Raw genomic sequence first — 17315 nt, forward strand, 5'->3', positions numbered from 1 at the left:
AATCCCACCAATGTAGTTTCAAAATAGTTAATTTGTATGGTAAAGCAAGTCTTGCTACTTCACACTCACTGTTATTTTTCTGTATATTCGTTGGGGATTGTTGGATGACTGTATCAGAAATCGCTCTACATCATCTGTGTAGCTGTAATTTATAATTATACATTAAACTAATCATCGACAACTTTTATTAAATATGTTAGTATTTGTTTTTTAGGAGAATTTACTCCAGAAATGCAGTTACGCATCAGACAAGAGATGGAAAAGGAAAAGAAGACAGAGCCTTGGAAAGAAAAATTCTTTGAAAGGTTTTATGGTGAAAAGTAAGTATTGAAGCAAATAAAAGCATTTTTTTCATTTTCTTTTAGGAGCAAATGAAAATATAATTCTCTGCTTCACATAACACAGTCATATGCTGTAAAACTTAATAAAGTGGTTATCAAAGGCATCATTCCCTGATATAAGAGGTTGTGGGTAGAATTATAGTGGCACGTCTGCACTTGCATTACAATTGCATTTTTAAAGGTTCATAACTCATCCATAAAAATTCATTTCAAGGAAGGCTTAAGACACAAGGCTCAAGCACGTGAGTATTTTTTAATTATCTTTTAAAAGATGCAATTAGGTCTGTTCTTTCTGCAAAATATAAATACAGCTTCTTCAGTCTAGAAGACTAGTAGAAATGTTTCTTTTTTCTTTCATTTTTTCTAAGCTAGTTGTAGTTTTTTTCATCAAATAGTTCTTCTTAGTGTTTGACAGAGATGGCCTTTCACTGGATCAGAATGTACAGCAGAAGAGATATTGGATAGAGTCATATGAAAATGACAACTAGTCTAATTTTAGAAGTGAGATGCAAAGAATAAATAGATGCCCATAATTGGCTAAAATGAATTAGATGATATCGCTCCAGGTGCTCAACTGCGCAGAGTCAGCATGATTTGATTGAAGCAGAAATGGCATTCTGCAGAAGCATAACACTTAGTCCTTAAATTCTGTTTTTAGTATCTGAATTTCAAAGAGATTCACATCTTTTTAAAATTATAATGTCTTCCTTTTAAAATTTGTTTTTAAAAAGTTAATCTGTCCATCCTTTAAACCACACTTCCATTTTAAAAAAATACTAATTATTAAAAATATTAATCATTATAAAATAATTATTTGAAAGTTACTAATTTTTTATTTTCGTAAATGAATAAATGGAATTTATGAATTACACGTAGTAGACAAAAATGTGCCAAGGGAGCCATCATCACATGAGATTCCGTAGTTTTGTTATTAGATGCTTTTTGCTTAAGAAATTTGAGGCACTTGAAAACCTGAATATGAGTGATTGACTTAAAGATTAAGGCCTTAACTAAAATGTTTCTGCAGTAACACTGCTACTTCTCACAATCCAGTGCTTTGGGCTATTGGGAAATGTGGTGAATAGAAGGCAGGAAATGGACAGATACATTTTAGTATTTTATTTTTCAGTTCTTTCTAGGTGCTTCCTCCCAGTATGAATACTACTTCATGATGTTATCTTTAAAAATAATGGAAGTTCTAGTATATTAGCATTGCAGACTTCATTATTGTTAAGTGCTTCATTTCTTACTTAAAAGCTTTGAGACCTCAATTTATTCTAACTGTTGATTCCTGTAGTATCAGAAAGTATTTGTTAGGGTTTTAGGTAAGGGCTTTTCATTATACGTATCAAGACAGAGGTCAGTTACCATCTCCTTATGGAGGAAAAGGCAGTGTAATGTATTAATAAAGGACCTTCCACAAGTAGAAGTTAAGTAAGAGCAAAGCTTGAGCACCTCACTCTGTTTGAAGACTGTTGTGAAGAGAAGATACAAATGACTGTCATACGCACAGAGAATGATACTCTGAATTTTACAGAGCCAGTAGTCCTGCTGTGCTAGCTGAATGCTGGATACTGTAATTGTTGGCAGATAATTACTCAGTCTGCAGTGATATGTGTCATTTGAGAAGATAGGTTCCTGACATCAGCATTGTTATGCAAAATGTCATATTGCACATAATTTCCATTTCTGACTAGCGTGTTGAATGCGTTTCCCCCTGCCCTTTCTCCAACTTACATTATTTTACTCACATTCTTCTTCTTGGTTAATATGTAAGCAGCTTCTACTTTGCTGCTTGGCCAGTAGTAATTATTCTTCCCATTATTTACTGGCTCTCTGGTAACTTTTTCTGCTGTTTTCAGCTTGCAAAAGTTCTCTTACCTTTTTTTGACTTTGTTTTTTTTTAAACTTGGTTTGAATATGGTTGAGCTTTTCTGTTTTCAGTTATGTTGATTCAACAGAAGCAGATTTTGAAAACTTCCTGAGCTGTTTCTCGGATTTGTTGTCTCTCTTGCAGTTTAACTACTTTCCAGTCAATCTAGAATCTTGCTCTGACTTAAGCTATTTTGATCTTTAAGTATTCCATAACTTAATTAAAGTTTCACCTCATACCTGGAGAAGGATCATTAGTAGATGCAGTCTTTGGAAAACATTTTTACATGGCATTCTATGGCTTTAGAATGCTTCTTTCATGTCGGCTCTGTGCATTATGTTTTTTTTTGTTTGTTTCTCTCTCTCCAGGCTGTTTATCATGGGACTACCAGTTGTAGCTTACTTCCATCCATTTATGTTCTCTTTCCACTTTCTCATGGTTGTTTATTTTCCTCTCTTGGACTTGCTGTAAAAAACTGAAACTTCATTCTGCAGTCATTTATCCAGGATCGGCTGATACATGTTTCCAGAAACTCGTATTCTTCTGGCTGATGCCCCTAGGACTACAAGGGTTATGTTCTATTGTCTCAATATATTATTTCCCTTCCCAGTCTTGAGCATGATACGTGTCAAGATAGCACTACCATGCTCACTAAATCGAAGGTTTAATTTTGGGCAGACCTCTTCTAAATTTATTGCTGATTTAATACTTTATTAATTTTCTTTAATTTTCCCTAGTACTACTTATCACAACACTTGAGTATCAGCATCTGTATATTCTCAAGTAGCTGTTTGTGTCTTTTACCGTCTGATAACTGTCTGCCCTTACTTTATCAATTGAATCCTGCCCTTATCAGCACTGTCACTGATGGCTGTTTACTGCTATTCTTACATTTCTCTGCTCTTTTGCAAAGTTTGTCTGTTTCTCTAAGGAGGAAGACAGATCAGCTGTTCATCTTGCAATCTGGGATTGCCTTAAACATAATGACCTTGAGCCGCCTTCTTTTGAAAGTGTTTTTTTCTTCACGTCAATATCTTCTTCAAGATAGTGGTATTTCCAGTACTGCGTAAAACTGGTTGAGATTCAGTCTGTGTTCCGCTGACCTTAATCATACGTTCTTATTTTTCTTATACTTCTTCCTTTTTGATATGTTACTTGAGTGTGTGCCCATGTGGCAACTGCATTGACCTTTATCCTGTAACTCAATCCTTTGCTTTTTTTTTCATTCCATAAGTATCAGGCAATATCTTCTATGATGTAAGCTAGCCAGAGAAAACATAACAGTGGCTCAGTTTTCTGTAATGCACTGTATTTTTCCCCCTCTTTATTTTCCTGAGATGACTTTCTCATACTTGCACAAGAAAAGGAATTTATTCACTTATACTCAGGTAAAGTAAACTTTACTCACCTAAACTTAAAATCTAAGCTTAGACTATATAGGGAACCTATAGTCTGTATAGAAGAGAGATACATTTTCAGAAATGTATTCAATGTGGGAGATGTAAATTAGCTGTTCTGAATTGCTCTCTGGAGGATCCTCCCTCAACATGATGATGGCACAAGGAGGCCTTGTGCATATTAAGCGACTAGTAGTAGGCAATATTAATAAGTACCCTGAGAGTGCTTTTTTGGGTATCAGTTCCAGGCTGTGGATTTTCTTCTATACACCTGTCAGTGTGAATAATGCATCTGCTCAGTGTTTGTTAAATGCATTATCACAAATTTAATCTTTTCACATACTTTTTCTGTTCTTCCGTATACATGGGCCTCTGTGATCTCTGATCCCTCTGGCTGCCCATTGGTATGTTCTCCTGCTTCCATAATATCTGAATATCTTTCACGCTCAGTTATTGCCATATTATTATTCAGTTACTTTGTTTTCTGATTAAAATGAGAACAGAGATCAAACTTCTCTTGATTAGATTTTAAGATCCTTAAGACCATGACAATTTTTTAAGTCCTCCAACCAAGCTTTTGTGTATTTTCTACTGTTGTGGAATCGCTCAAGCGCAAAGTTTGTTTGAAAGATCTCACTAAAGGTGCTGAAGACCTGTTCTGCTGTCCATAGCAGGAAATGAGGATGTCAGAGAGCAAACGTTTTTAAAAATAACCACTTTTTTCAGCCATTGACTTTTCTTTTGTTTTGATTTTTTTTTTCTGTTGAAGCAATAAAAATTTTATTTAAAACTGTGGTTTCAGGAACAAAGGTAAGTGAATCTTCAGAAGACAAGTATACAAAGGAATCCAGATTTTTTGCACTTCATCTCTGAAAATGAATACATTCGTTATAAACGTATCTCCTTTTATCTCCTTAGGAATGTTATTTTTAATTACAGTGAAATCAACTGATTAGCATATACATATAAATGTTTATTTAGAAATAGTTTTTATCCTAAATGAAGTATTTAGTTTGCTGAAAGAATGAAGCAAAAACACACAAGCTGTCAGCTGATCCCTTTACTGGTGAAATGAGACTGAAGCAGAATGATTTTGATTTTCATGATAAATGTGAAACGACTGTTGAATTACAAAACCAAAATGCCTTGTTTGCTTTCTTGGTTTTAGATACAGCTTTTTCATTTTAGCACAGCATTTAAGCCATAGTGCTGGCTGTGTTGACCCTAAATGCAGGTACAGGAGGAAAAAGTGAATTTCCTTTAGAACTGTTACTGATTTATAAAGGCGCAATTGTGCATTTCCTCTTCATTGTTGGCAGTGTTAGAACAGCAGTGTTGTGCTGATATTTAAAAAAAAAAAAAAAAGAGTAGTTGTGAATCCATATAACTTGCTTTTTTTGTGGCTTTTTTGGTGTTTTTTTTTGTTGAAGTGCCAAACAGTTAAATAATGAGGAATAGATTATTTATTTTTTAAATATCAAAGTTTTTTAACACTACTTAGTGAAGCTGGCTAATTCATTTTTCCAAAATATATAAAGCCATAGCTATAACTGTATAAATTAGTCAGCCACCACTTAGCCAAACCACTATTTTAAACTGAACAGTATGTCCTTTTTGTAAATGGAAGGCGTGAATGAGAAAGCTGGTCCTATTCCTTTACCATGTCTGTGATGAAAAAGCCTCTTTAATTTGTTTTTGTTTTTTTGTTTTCTTTTTTTTTTTTAATTTAGATTGGGAATGTCAAGAGGGGAATCTCTGAAACTCACTACAGCGCAGAACAACGATGAAGATGACAGCAATTCTTTGTGTGGATCTTCTGGCACACCTGGTCCTTCTAAGCAAGCGACCTTTGAGGAACATGAACAAAAAGGCACTAAAACTCCAGCACTACCAGAGAAAGATAATGGTCCATCTCTTAGTAATATGGAACAGGTTCCTGTCAAGAATCTAGTGGCAGAGACAGAGGATATACTGATACCTGAAGAATCAGTCATTCAGGAGGAGATTGCTGAAGAGGTTGAGACAAGTATTTGTGAATGCCAGGAGGAGAACCATAAAACAGAACAGGAATTTTCTGAGGAGTCAGTAAGTCCAGCTGGAACAAATGAAGAAACAGAGGCAGTGCAGCTTGCAGACAATGCTGAGTCCTGCGTCATGATGAATGATGTAACTGATACTGTATCTCACATTGAAATTAAAGTGGAGTTGAAGTCAGAATGCCCTCAGGAGGAGATGTCGGTTGTGATAGATCAGCTGGAGGATTGTGTATCACCAGCACGATCAGCTTCATCCACAAACTCTGTCAATGATACAGCAGACAAGGATTCTGAGTCTGCAAAAGAGCTAATTGCTCCAGAAATGCAAAATGCTGCTCTGGAGGGCAATTTGTTCACTGGTGGGGGCATTGCAGTGGATATGGAGCTTCAAAGTGACCCTGAGGAACAATCGTCTGAGAATGCTTGTACTTCTGAGACTTCCTTTTCCTCTGGAAGTCCAGAAGAACCATGTGTTTGTATTGCATCTCCTGGAGGAGACACTCAGTCAACTTCAGAGGAACCCTGTACCCCAGCATCTCTTGAGACAGCTTGTTCATCTGAAGCGTCCAGTACCGAAAACACTGAAGGTGATATTCAGCAAAAAGTCACTGATGAAAACTTGCATACGCCTTTAATGTCAGAAATCTCTCCAATGCCCACCTCACCTGTGACCTCAGAAGCATCTCTGATGTCAAATTTACCTTTAACATTAGAGGCATCACCAGCTTCTAATTTACCTTTAACATCAGAAACTTCTCCAATGTCTGATTTACCTATAACATCAGAAACATCTTCAGTATCTTCTGTTCTTCTGACTTCTGAAACATCTGTGGCAAATAGTTTGCCTCTTCCATCAGAAACATCTCCTGTTTCAAATTCCCCAAGCAATGAAAGACTTATTTTGCAACAAAGGAAATCACCGTGTCTATTAGAAGACTCACTCCACACTTTAAAAGAAGAAAGCTCTACCATTCCTAAGGTGGTTCAAGAAGAGAACCTTGTTGTTCAGCCAAAGCAACTTCAGAGTGCACCTGAAAATTTGAAAGTGGGTCCACTAACAATTACACCTGATACTTCAGCACTGGAAGAGCCCCAAAGCAAAAACCTTAGTCATCAGCCATGTAAGTCACATTCTGAAATTGAGAAATCCTACATTGCTTCCATCCCAGAACACTCCTCCCCTCCAGAGGTGATCAAAATTAAAAATCACAGTATTCAGCAACGAGGTGACAAGAAAGGTACACTCATGCCATCAGAGGTAGCTATCTTACCAGAAGGATCAGCAGGCAAAAATTTTGAACTGTTTCCATCAAAGCAACATGAAAAACTATATACCTCATCTCTAGATAAGTCTTCATTCTCTGAAGTGTGCAGAAGTAAGTCTCATAAGCTAACAGGCAGCACCCAAAGCCGACTAGAGAGTTCACATTCCTCCAAATCGTTAGAACCCACAAAATCACCTGAAGTGAGGAATGAAAGCAGAGACCCAGAGATCCCAAAGAGGAAAACAGCAGAACAGCACAGTTTTGGAATCTGCAAAGAGAAGAGAGCTAGGATAGATGATGATCAGCCTAATCGTAGCGCTTCATCAACAAGTCCATCTGATAAAGATCAGCCGCTCAGAGAAGAACCCCGAGTTCCACCCCTTAAGGTAAAGTAATGAAAACAACACTGACTTGGAAACCAATGGTTTACTGTTTCCCTTCTGCTGACTGCATGCAGACCCAAAGTATGGTGATTTTTTTGTGTAGATGTGAGGGTAGTACAACCTTTTTGCTTTACTATCCCTACCATGTCAAATCACATCTGATGTGAATGTATCTACAGTTGTTCAGCCAGGGTCTTTGCTACAAAGTGCCTTTGTGTGGGGTATGTTTCCAGAATCTTTGGCTTTATCTAATTCAGGGGCTTCCGCGTCATTTATTCTGCTGCTTGTCTTTCTTTCTTATTGCCCATCTGTATTGTCCATTTGTTCTCCCACAGATGAATTCTCCAGGAAACATGAATAATAAACGCTACCATAGCCATTACTGAGAAAAACAATCTGTGCCTTAATCTATCAAGAGAACCCAAAGTCAGAGTAGTTGGAGATCCCGGGGCTTGGGGTAGGCTGAAGTGTAAGATTTCACTAGAAAATTCATTAGAACCACAGAACTTGCTATCAGGAGGAAGTGTCTAATTGATGTATGTATAGATATCTATTGATAGCAATGCAAAAGATAGAGGATACTCCATCTAAGCTTTTTCAAATGTATCTTTCTACTATGTAAGAAAATAAATTCCACTTGAGAAGCGTTTTTTTTTCTAACAAAGGGATTCATAGATTGAGTTATATATAGTCCCAGTGTTTCAACCCTTTTAGTTTTCTACAAATTGGCATCAGCCATGTTTTAGATCCAATTTCCTGAACTTAAGCCACTGACTTTGCAATACTAGTTTCCGATTATTCAGAAATGCCCTTTTCTGCATTTATTTTTAACTGCTGCAATCACTGAAAATTGTTAATATGGCCAGAAGGGCAAATAGGCTAACTGTTTTAATCACTAGTGCGGCAGCTTATTTCAGCTAATTTATTTTTATGAGCAGTGATGCAATTGGAAGTTAGCCCATTCTGAGTTTCAGTGATATTCTTTCGTATTTGGAAAGTCTCTATCTACCCTAATAAATTCTAATCATTCTCTAAACCCAAAGGAATGTAGATCACTAGGGAAGAAAAAAAGTCATGGCTATAATAATAAAAATAATCAAGCACTTACAGCTTTAGCAGTTTTGGTGATTCAAAGTGGAAAATGGGGACAAAAAGCTACTGAAAAAGAAAACAAAATGTTTTGAAGTAGTTGTGAGCTTGTAGTAGTCTTTAAAATATGTTAATATAAATTTTAATTGATCCATTCAACAACAGAGGAAGAAATCTGATGTTGCAAGGCGTTTGTTACAAATAATGACCTTTTTTCTTAAGTAATGTGCCATCTGAAAAAGGGGGGTAACCGAATTCAGAATTCACCTTCCGATGGCTGTTTATTGGCATTAACTGCTAGGAAGAGTAAAATATTCCAGCCCTCCATGTGAGTCCATCAGCTGGGCTGTCTGAGGAGAGAGCCCTGGCCTGTGTCATAAAAGTGGTTATATGTTACAGTACTGTCTTAATATCTATTTCCACCAGTCTTTAATAGAAAATCAGATACCGTCAGTCTTACACAGTCATATCGAACAAGACCTGATGGCTCCAGGCAGTGAATGAGGATACTGAAACTTGGCGGGCATTTCCAAAAATAATTTTGAGCAATCATTTCCAAGATGTTTTTTGTGTAAAAACTATTTGCTTTTGGGTTATCTCACCAACAAACCACTTTGCTTGTTGTTGAAAGAGAGGAAAGAATCTCCTTTCTCCTAAATCTGATAAGGCTTTCAGTTGCTGTCATACCTTACAACTACTTTTGTTACAAATGCTACGTAGTTTTCTTCCTAGCTCCTTTCAGAAAAGAAGTGATAGCACTTACCACTAAATCCTATTACTGTGGACAGTCAGTAAATTTATGTCCTTTTGAAAAAAAAAAATGAAATATTCTTTTGCCAGGCTTTGAACATTCTAAGAGAGTATATAAGTTACAAAGTGATTCCGGGACTTCTAATCTCTAATCGTGAAAACAGGTGTACCTAAATGGAAAACATACAACTAATCCCAGTGATTTTACAGATTATTATTTTGCTTAAAGGTTTAGGTATTTAAAGTCTTGTTTGCACTTTTAATCTTTGAAGGTTTGAGATTTTCATTTTTGAAATGCAGTAGTGTAGGAGGTATCCCAGGGATGTACTAAAGTGAGTCTCTTAAAATTGCAAATGAGGATGGGAAAGGTGTATCCTTGGTGATTCACTTCTTTTATAGTACTCTAAAGTGCTCTGTGATATAATGTGAAAAACAAGCTCAGTTGTTATACTGGTGCTACTTCTACATCCTATCTAAAGGTGAGATTTGTTGCCTGGTATTTAAGGGAAGTACAGGCTGTTCCTAATGGCTTAGTCACTGAAGACTAAGGAGTAAAAGCACTGCATGATTGTTATTTTTTCACGTATTTGCAGCAAATGCTTTGTGCTTTCCCAGTATTATTGCACTGGGCCTGTTCATCTTCTCAGCTAGATGCTCTGCAGATAAGACAGAACTGACAAATTGTGTCAGATAAGCATCGTGTAGTCCTCCAGTTCAATCTTTCTTCCCGTCAAAAAATCAACATGAGTAAGCTAATACAGGTGTCAGTTAGTGCTGCTGGATAAGGATAAAATACTGCAGTGTAAACATCATTACTTTTTAGCGTTTTTCTGTCCAGCTGCACTGAACAGGAATTCCCTTCATCACCTTGCTCTGACCCTTTTAAGAGACAACAAGTGACTCTAACTAAAGTACTTGATCTCTTTCAAATTGTTGTGTTTTTCTTTTCTTCCCTTAGATTCAACTTTCAAAAATTGGACCACCTTTTATCATCAAGAGTCAACCTGTTTCAAAACCAGAACCTCGAGTTTCCCCAAGTACATCGGTCAGCAGTGGAAGAAACACTGGGGCTAGAACTCTTGCAGATATCAAAGCAAGAGCTCAGCAAGCAAGAGCCCAAAGAGAAGCAGCAGCTGCGGCAGCTGTGGCAGCAGCTGCAAGCATTGTCTCTGGAGCAATGGGGACTCCGTGCGAAGGTGGGAAGACAAGAACGCTGGCACACATCAAGGAACAAACAAAGGCCAAGCTATTTGCAAAGCATCAAGCCAGAGCTCATTTACTCCAGACTAATAAAGAATCAAAGTCACAGTTCAACTCAAAGGAAAGTACCTCATCTCTAGAAATATCAGCTTCTACTGATGCAAAGATTGAAGGCTCTACTGGTGTCATTATAGTTAATCCTAACTGCAGGTCCCCTAGCAACAAATCTGCTCATCACCGTGAGACTACCACTTTATTACAGCAGTCACTTAACACAGCTACATTACCAGAAACTGCTACTGAGATACCTGTGCACAGTTCCGATGAGAATATACCTATGCCACAATTGTGTGAGAAAATTATTTCATCTACCTCTACTGAAAGTAACAGTGTGCCAGTGCTTTATAATAAAAGTTCAGTCTCTGTGTCTGTATGCAGCACTGCTATGTCTGGAGCAATTAAAGAACTTTCTTTTGCAAGTTCTGTTGATAAATCCTCTGTTTTAATGTCTGTTGACAGTGTGAACACAGCAGTTTCAGCTTGTAATATAAAAATGCTGAAATCCATCCAAGGGGCTGATACTCCGTGCATAGCCGTTGGACCAAAATGTATTGATAACAGTAATGTACCGGTCTCCATAGACAGTACGGTCTTATCAAATGCCGTCGATGACAAAAGGTTGCCGATACCAAGTAGCAATGCAAATAATGCAGTCTCCAGTCATTATGCCACTGTGCCAGCTTCATCCATTGCAAATAACTTGCCAAATCATCTCTCTGGTAGTTCTGTACTGATTCCCCCAGTGGGGACTACCAACAGATTTTCTTCTGATAAGATAGCCATAACAGGGTGTAACGAGCAAAGCACTGTCTCCATCCACACTACCGTCAGGTCAGCTTTAAGTTGCAGTGAGGCTGTTGCAGTAGCAGATTCTGTCTCAAGGCCACCCATTTCAATGTTTACTGGTAACATGGTGACAATAAGCTCCTATGATAATGCTACTAAATTAAATGCTGATCTCTTAGACAAAAGCTCTGGAGCACGAAACCGAATGGATCTCTCGGGTAAATCTCAGCCAGTGAGCTATACACAAACTGCCATGAATAGATCTATACCTTGCAAAGTCATTGTTGACCACACTACAAATCTGAATTCTAGTCTGTCACTTTCTTCTTCAATTGAAAATGCAGAGAGCAGCACGGACCTGCAGAGCAGACCTGTACGGACAGAAGCTGCCTTACAAAGTATAGCCTGTCCTCAGGTGTCTGTAATAAGCAGGCCTGAAGTAATCTCTAACGAAAGTCTTGAGCACAGTTCCAGCTTTATCACCATTACAGCAAAGCAAGACAGCAAGAACTTGCAGGCAGGTTGTTCAAGTCTTCGAGAAGTGCCTCTTCCTCCCCAGGATAAACTAATTGAGGTGGTTGCTCCCAGCCAAGGTTTTGCCGAGCAGTTAAGAGGTCCTTCGGCATTTAAAAATGAAGCAGATGCTGCCTGTGTCAGTCAGTATAGCACTAACAATAGAATTTGTTGGCATGATGAAGAGGCAATGAGCACAGACCAGCCGGTGGTCAGCCATCTTAACGCCAGTAAGCATAAGGAATATGCAGAACAAAACTGCTTAAAAAGTGTCAAAACCGAACCTTCCAGTTACACGCAAATGTCAGAGCTGCAGTCCAGGAGTCTTTTGACAAGCCTTGCTGTTCCTGTTAAATCTGAAACTAACGAGTCTGACAAGTGCTTCAGGATGGACACGGAGGATTTCACAGGCCCTGAAATGGCGGCCCAACCCGCAGAAATAGCCCCGAGCGCACAGCCAACGCAGGCCACCAAGGCACCCATTGCGGATTCCATGGACGACTCCCTGTCCCTGACAACAGAAACCCTCAAAAGAGTTACGAGTGCTGGGGGCTCAAGCTGTCGCCTCTCGTCAGTAGAGGCCAACAATCCTTTAGTGACACAATTACTGCAAGGCAATCTGCCTTTAGAGAAAGTGCTGCCGCAGCCCAGATCAGGAGCCAAACTAGAAATTAACAGGCTTCCCTTGCCTTTGCAAACTACCTCAGTATGTAAAACAGCAGTGTCCGAGAGAAATATTGTTGAGCATCCTTCCAGTTCTCCTAACCCAGATGGTAAAGGATTTACAGCAGGCAACATAGCCCCGCTACAAATCAGAAAGCGTGAAAGCCATCCAAAAAAGAGGATGGCTAGGACTGTAGGGGAACATGCTCAAATTAAATGCGAGCCTGGGAAGGTGTCAATGGACACTGATGTTAAAGTGACTCCTTGTGTAATTAGTTCCAGCATGAACCAGCTAGGGCACGGGCAGCCATTTAAACAAGAGTGGCTGAACAAACATGCAGTTCAGAGCCGCATCGCTCACAGCCCAGAGATCAAGCAGCAGAAGAGGCCATTGCCTTCGTGCAGCTTCCAGCAGAGCTTATTTCACATTGATAAAAACGGCAGCTTTCACGCAGAAGCTAGTACCTCACATAGACAGCATTTTTACCAAATGTCCATGGCTGCGAGAGGCCCAATTCCCACGGCAGCTTTGTTGCAAGCTACTTCAAAAGGCCCACCTGGCTGCAATGCGTTTGCTTTTAGCAGGCACCTGGAACAGAAGGGCTTGGGAGATGGGAATATTTCTACAGCAGCTCACCAGCTGAGGCTAGGAAGTGTGTTTTCCCCCAATATTCAGATTAAGGAAGGTGATGACATTGCCAGTGCCTCTCAGACGCTCCAGAGTAAAACCTTAGTGCATCCTCCCCCTCCGCCTCCACCCCTGCCCCCGCCTCCCCCTCCTCACCCAAATGCAGAGGTCCCCTCTGATCAAAAACAACCGACAGTTACTATGGAAACCACAAAAAGACTTAGTTGGCCTCAGCCAGCAAGCATCTGTAGCAATATAAAATCTGAACCTGTTTCTTTTGAGGAAGGTTTAAGCAGCAGCTGTGAACTGGGCATGAAACAAGCTTCCTATGATCAGAATGAAGTGAAAGAACAGTTAAAAGCGTTTGCATTAAAGAATGCAGATTTCTCTTCCTATTTACTCTCTGAGCCACAGAAGCCTTTTACCCAACTTGCTGCTCCGAAAATACAGACGCAGCACCCGCAGCCACAGCAGCAGCAGCAGCAGCTCTGTGGAAGTTATCCAACAATACACTTTGGTAGCACAAGCTTCAAAAGGGCAGCATCTGCAATTGAGAAATCGATTGGGATGTTAGGAAGTGGCTCAAACGCTGCCACAGGCCTGTCTAACCAGAACGCGCAGATGCCGGTTCAGAAATTTGCTGACAGTAGCAATGCCGATGAACTGGAACTGAAATGCTCTTGCAGGCTGAAAGCCATGATCGTGTGCAAAGGCTGTGGCGCCTTCTGTCATGATGACTGCATAGGGCCTTCCAAACTGTGTGTAGCTTGCCTGGTTGTACGGTAGAGACTGGGTCAAAGATGCAGTATCCCTTGCCAGCACGGGAGGACAGGGCAGAGGAACGGAGGGATTGGAACAGTTTAGGCCATTAACAGTTTACAATTAGTTGATGAGCTGTTTATTTTTGTTATTTTTTTTTCCCTCGTGGTGCTTTCAGAATTTAGTTATTCTGGCCTGAGTGCCATGCCCAGGAAAGAAGAGGAAACCTCTAGGGCTAGTTTTTTAAAAAACTGATAGCTTTGCCACTGAAGCTTCTGTGAGCACTCGTGCTGTGTTAAAAAAGAAGAAAAGGCATTATTGCATGGCATTCCTAGCTTCTATTTATTTGCACAAAGTGCAGCACGTTTTCCCCCACTTTTTGATTGTTGATAGAAGCTACAGGTTAAAGATCAGTGGAAAAATAACTGCGAGAAGTGGGGTACTATGCAGAACAAATAGCACCCTGGATACCAACTGCCCGTCTCATGCTGGGCATTGGGTAGGTGTGGGCATCAGCCATGGTAGCTTCTCAGTTACTTTGCAGATTTTTCTGCTAATTGAATTGTTTTCTTAAAAAGACTTCCATTGTCTAGGTCTAAAATATAGTCACCTCACTTAGCAAAAAAGGAGGAATTTAGATCATTAGAGGAGTTTCCTCATGTGCCTGCTGGGGATTATGGAACTGAAATCTTACTCATCATCTCTTCTCATTGATTCCTTGAGAAAGACTCATATGTGTGATGGGTTAGTGTAACCAGCACTGGAATCATGTTGCTTTCAGTAGAGTCTCGAGAAAGTAACTTCTCTGCTGGGAATTAGAAGCCTCTTTTCCTGTTTCCTACTCAAATATTCTTTATTTGTATTAGTCTCTCTAATCTGTCCACTTGGTTTGTCAGCCCCAAATATATATAGGGTCAGACGTATGTAATAGGTTCTGGATATTTTAGCCTTTCTGTGGCCTAAAATTGATGCATTCTTATGATGAATTAATAAGGAAAGATTCTAATTGTGTATTGATTGAATACTAGATTATCAGTTATTTTTCCTCTTATGTGAGTTTCTCGGAATAACATGAATTTTATCATTTGAAGTCATTCTTAAGCACTACCTTTTTCTTTCTGAGTGGAATTTAGACTTCTTACTCTACATTTTAGAAACTTGAAAGCAAAAAGGCATTTTTAAAAGGGATACTGCATCTTTAAAGTGATCTTCAGTATTTATCTGGTACTGTATTTAAATTTAGGACTATAGTTGCATTCCAGATGTGTTAGCCGTCATTACAGCAGAGAAGAAAAACAATAATTTGGGGGGCCTATACACCTAAAAGGAAAATATTATAAAGGGATAAAGCACGTGCAGTTGCTGGGGAGATGAAAATACCTTGGGTTTTTTTACTCCCACTTCAAGAACACAAAATGCAGAGTGCAGATCATCCATCTGCCAGTTGGGTCTGCCCAAATGTGAGCATCAGAGACAAATGTTATTTTTACCATTACAGTAGAACCTCATTAATCCAAAGACCTTCCAATCTGCTCAAGAAAACTGGTTTTCTTTTCGCAGTTCTCAGAGCAATGTAATAAGAGTGCATCAGGTGTAATACTCTTTAGATCTCAGCATTACTTAAACATATAATGCTGCAGTTACTGTGGCATTCTGAAATATTAATGTGAATGAATTTAGGAAATAATGAATTTAGGAAACAGAAAATATACTGCATTTTACACAGTATTTTTTTAATACAATCTTTGTTTGCACACTTATTAATAAGCTGTAACTGGTCTCCCAGAAGCTGGTATTAGTGAGGTCCTACTGAATGGAGGAACCACATTTATTTTCTTGTGGGACCATTTTCACAAACATGATAAATGCCGTTTATTGTCTTAACATTGAGCTGGAATATCTACAACGTACATTCCTGTCATAGGAAGCTCTATGGTGCACCTTGATGTTCTCTTTTATTGTAATTAGCAACATATCAATATTATTTTTGACACTGTGTGGTACAAAGGCCATTTATAATTACACTAACAAATTTGTTGCTGATACAATAATATATTTTTTCTATACAAAAGTGCTCCTTAATATGAAATGAGAGTTAAGAAATGGCTTCTCAGCACTTTCAGGTCTTCTGGTAAGAGAATACGCCAGCCAAGCAAAAACCTAGAAGTAACCATATGAAAATTCACACTCAGTGGTGTGCTAGCTGCTGGAAAAAAATAGCGACTGGAAAATACTCATGAGTAAGCATGAGTGTAGTCAGTTAATGCATATCAGATTCATATTTGAGGAGCCTTTGTATTGGAATTGTATTGCATTGTATTTATACTTGGTATAGGTAGGATGCTTCTATTTAAAATGAAGAGAGCGACCAGTCTTAGACTTCTTATAACCTGTGTTTATATAAGCCTGCTGGGAATCCTTATTTCTAGCTCAGGTTTTCCTGTCCACAGCACATAAATCAATATTTGTTTGTACTTGCATCTTGAAATACTTCTTGTATTGACTGACATCATACAGAAATAAATTCCGGCCACAAAAAAAAATTTTACTTTGTTCAAAGGATAAGAGTGTGACTAATGTGGTAGGTAACTCATTCATGTCAGACTGACATTTTTGTATCAGGATTGCAACTTGCATGTGTGAGGTCATGATAAAATGTTATTTAAAGTGGCATTAGACTAAATGGTGCTATGTTATATTACACCACTGACCAAATTCTTCCATAGTGCAGTTCCACTTGTTTCATTCGTGAGTCACTGAAGTTGCACCAGGAATAAATTTGACCAATTAGTTAACAACAGTTGTGAAGTGTTGTTACAGAAAATAGTTTTAGGTTATTGAAATATTCAAAAGCAACTGCGTTGATATGGGAGCCTGACTTAAACTTAGTAGGACTGAAAATCTTGCTTGGATTCTCATATCACACAAATGCTTGGGGAAGAGTGACCGATGGTCCTAAAGCAGAACACAATCACCTTTAGAAGTTAATTTTGAATGACTCCTTTTCTTTTGTTTAATTGCGAGGCTTCATGCCCAGTGTCATTCTGTTTTCGCAGTTTGCACCATTGGGTATTAATAGTTTATGCACTGAAAAGTGGTGAAAGAATTGCTTCAGAACACACCGCTCTGTGTTTGCGTGTACATATGTGTTCCAATGTCCAGCACATATAATTTACTTCTTTTTTTTTGTAAATCTCCGAAATTGTTCCCTAACCCCCACTCCTACCCCTGAAGCAGCACTTTTGGGTGAAAGGGAGAAACACTCCTTTTTTCTTTCCTTCCTCTTTGTTTTTGTTAATTGCATACCTGTGAGTTATGCAGATAACATTAGGGCATTTGCAGCGTGTGTGTTTGCTTGTTCCTGTTCTGAACTAGTTTTCCAAGCAGAAATTCCCTTTGAAATAATGTAAAAAAAGGAAAAAAAAAGAAAAAAAAATGAAATGGTGAACTGGACGCTCCCTGTTTGCATTTTATTTACCTGCTGAGGTCTAGTACACGAAATGATGTTTAAAAGACGAAAATCAAGGTTGAGCCATAAAGCAAAAGGTGTATTCTCTGTACTATAGACTTTC

The 17315-nt window shown here is 38.6% G+C and overlaps 1 protein-coding gene across 6 annotated transcripts in view; it reads left to right on the top strand.

Annotated features, from left to right (window-relative positions):
• The window catches only part of ASXL3 (additional sex combs like 3, transcriptional regulator), a 135291-nt gene extending 118122 nt beyond the window's left edge, over positions 1-17169 (top strand). For all 6 annotated transcript variants that reach the window (XM_021386452.1, XM_021386451.1, XM_021386453.1 and 3 more), the window contains 3 exons: positions 215-320; positions 5342-7298; positions 10093-17169. In XM_021386452.1, the coding sequence (XP_021242127.1) occupies positions 215-320; positions 5342-7298; positions 10093-13770 (5741 nt within the window). In that variant the 3' untranslated portion in view covers positions 13771-17169. The remainder of the gene's footprint in view (positions 1-214; positions 321-5341; positions 7299-10092) is intronic.

Source organism: Numida meleagris, chromosome 2 (assembly GCF_002078875.1).
Source record: "Numida meleagris isolate 19003 breed g44 Domestic line chromosome 2, NumMel1.0, whole genome shotgun sequence".
Lineage (NCBI taxonomy): Eukaryota > Metazoa > Chordata > Aves > Galliformes > Numididae > Numida > Numida meleagris.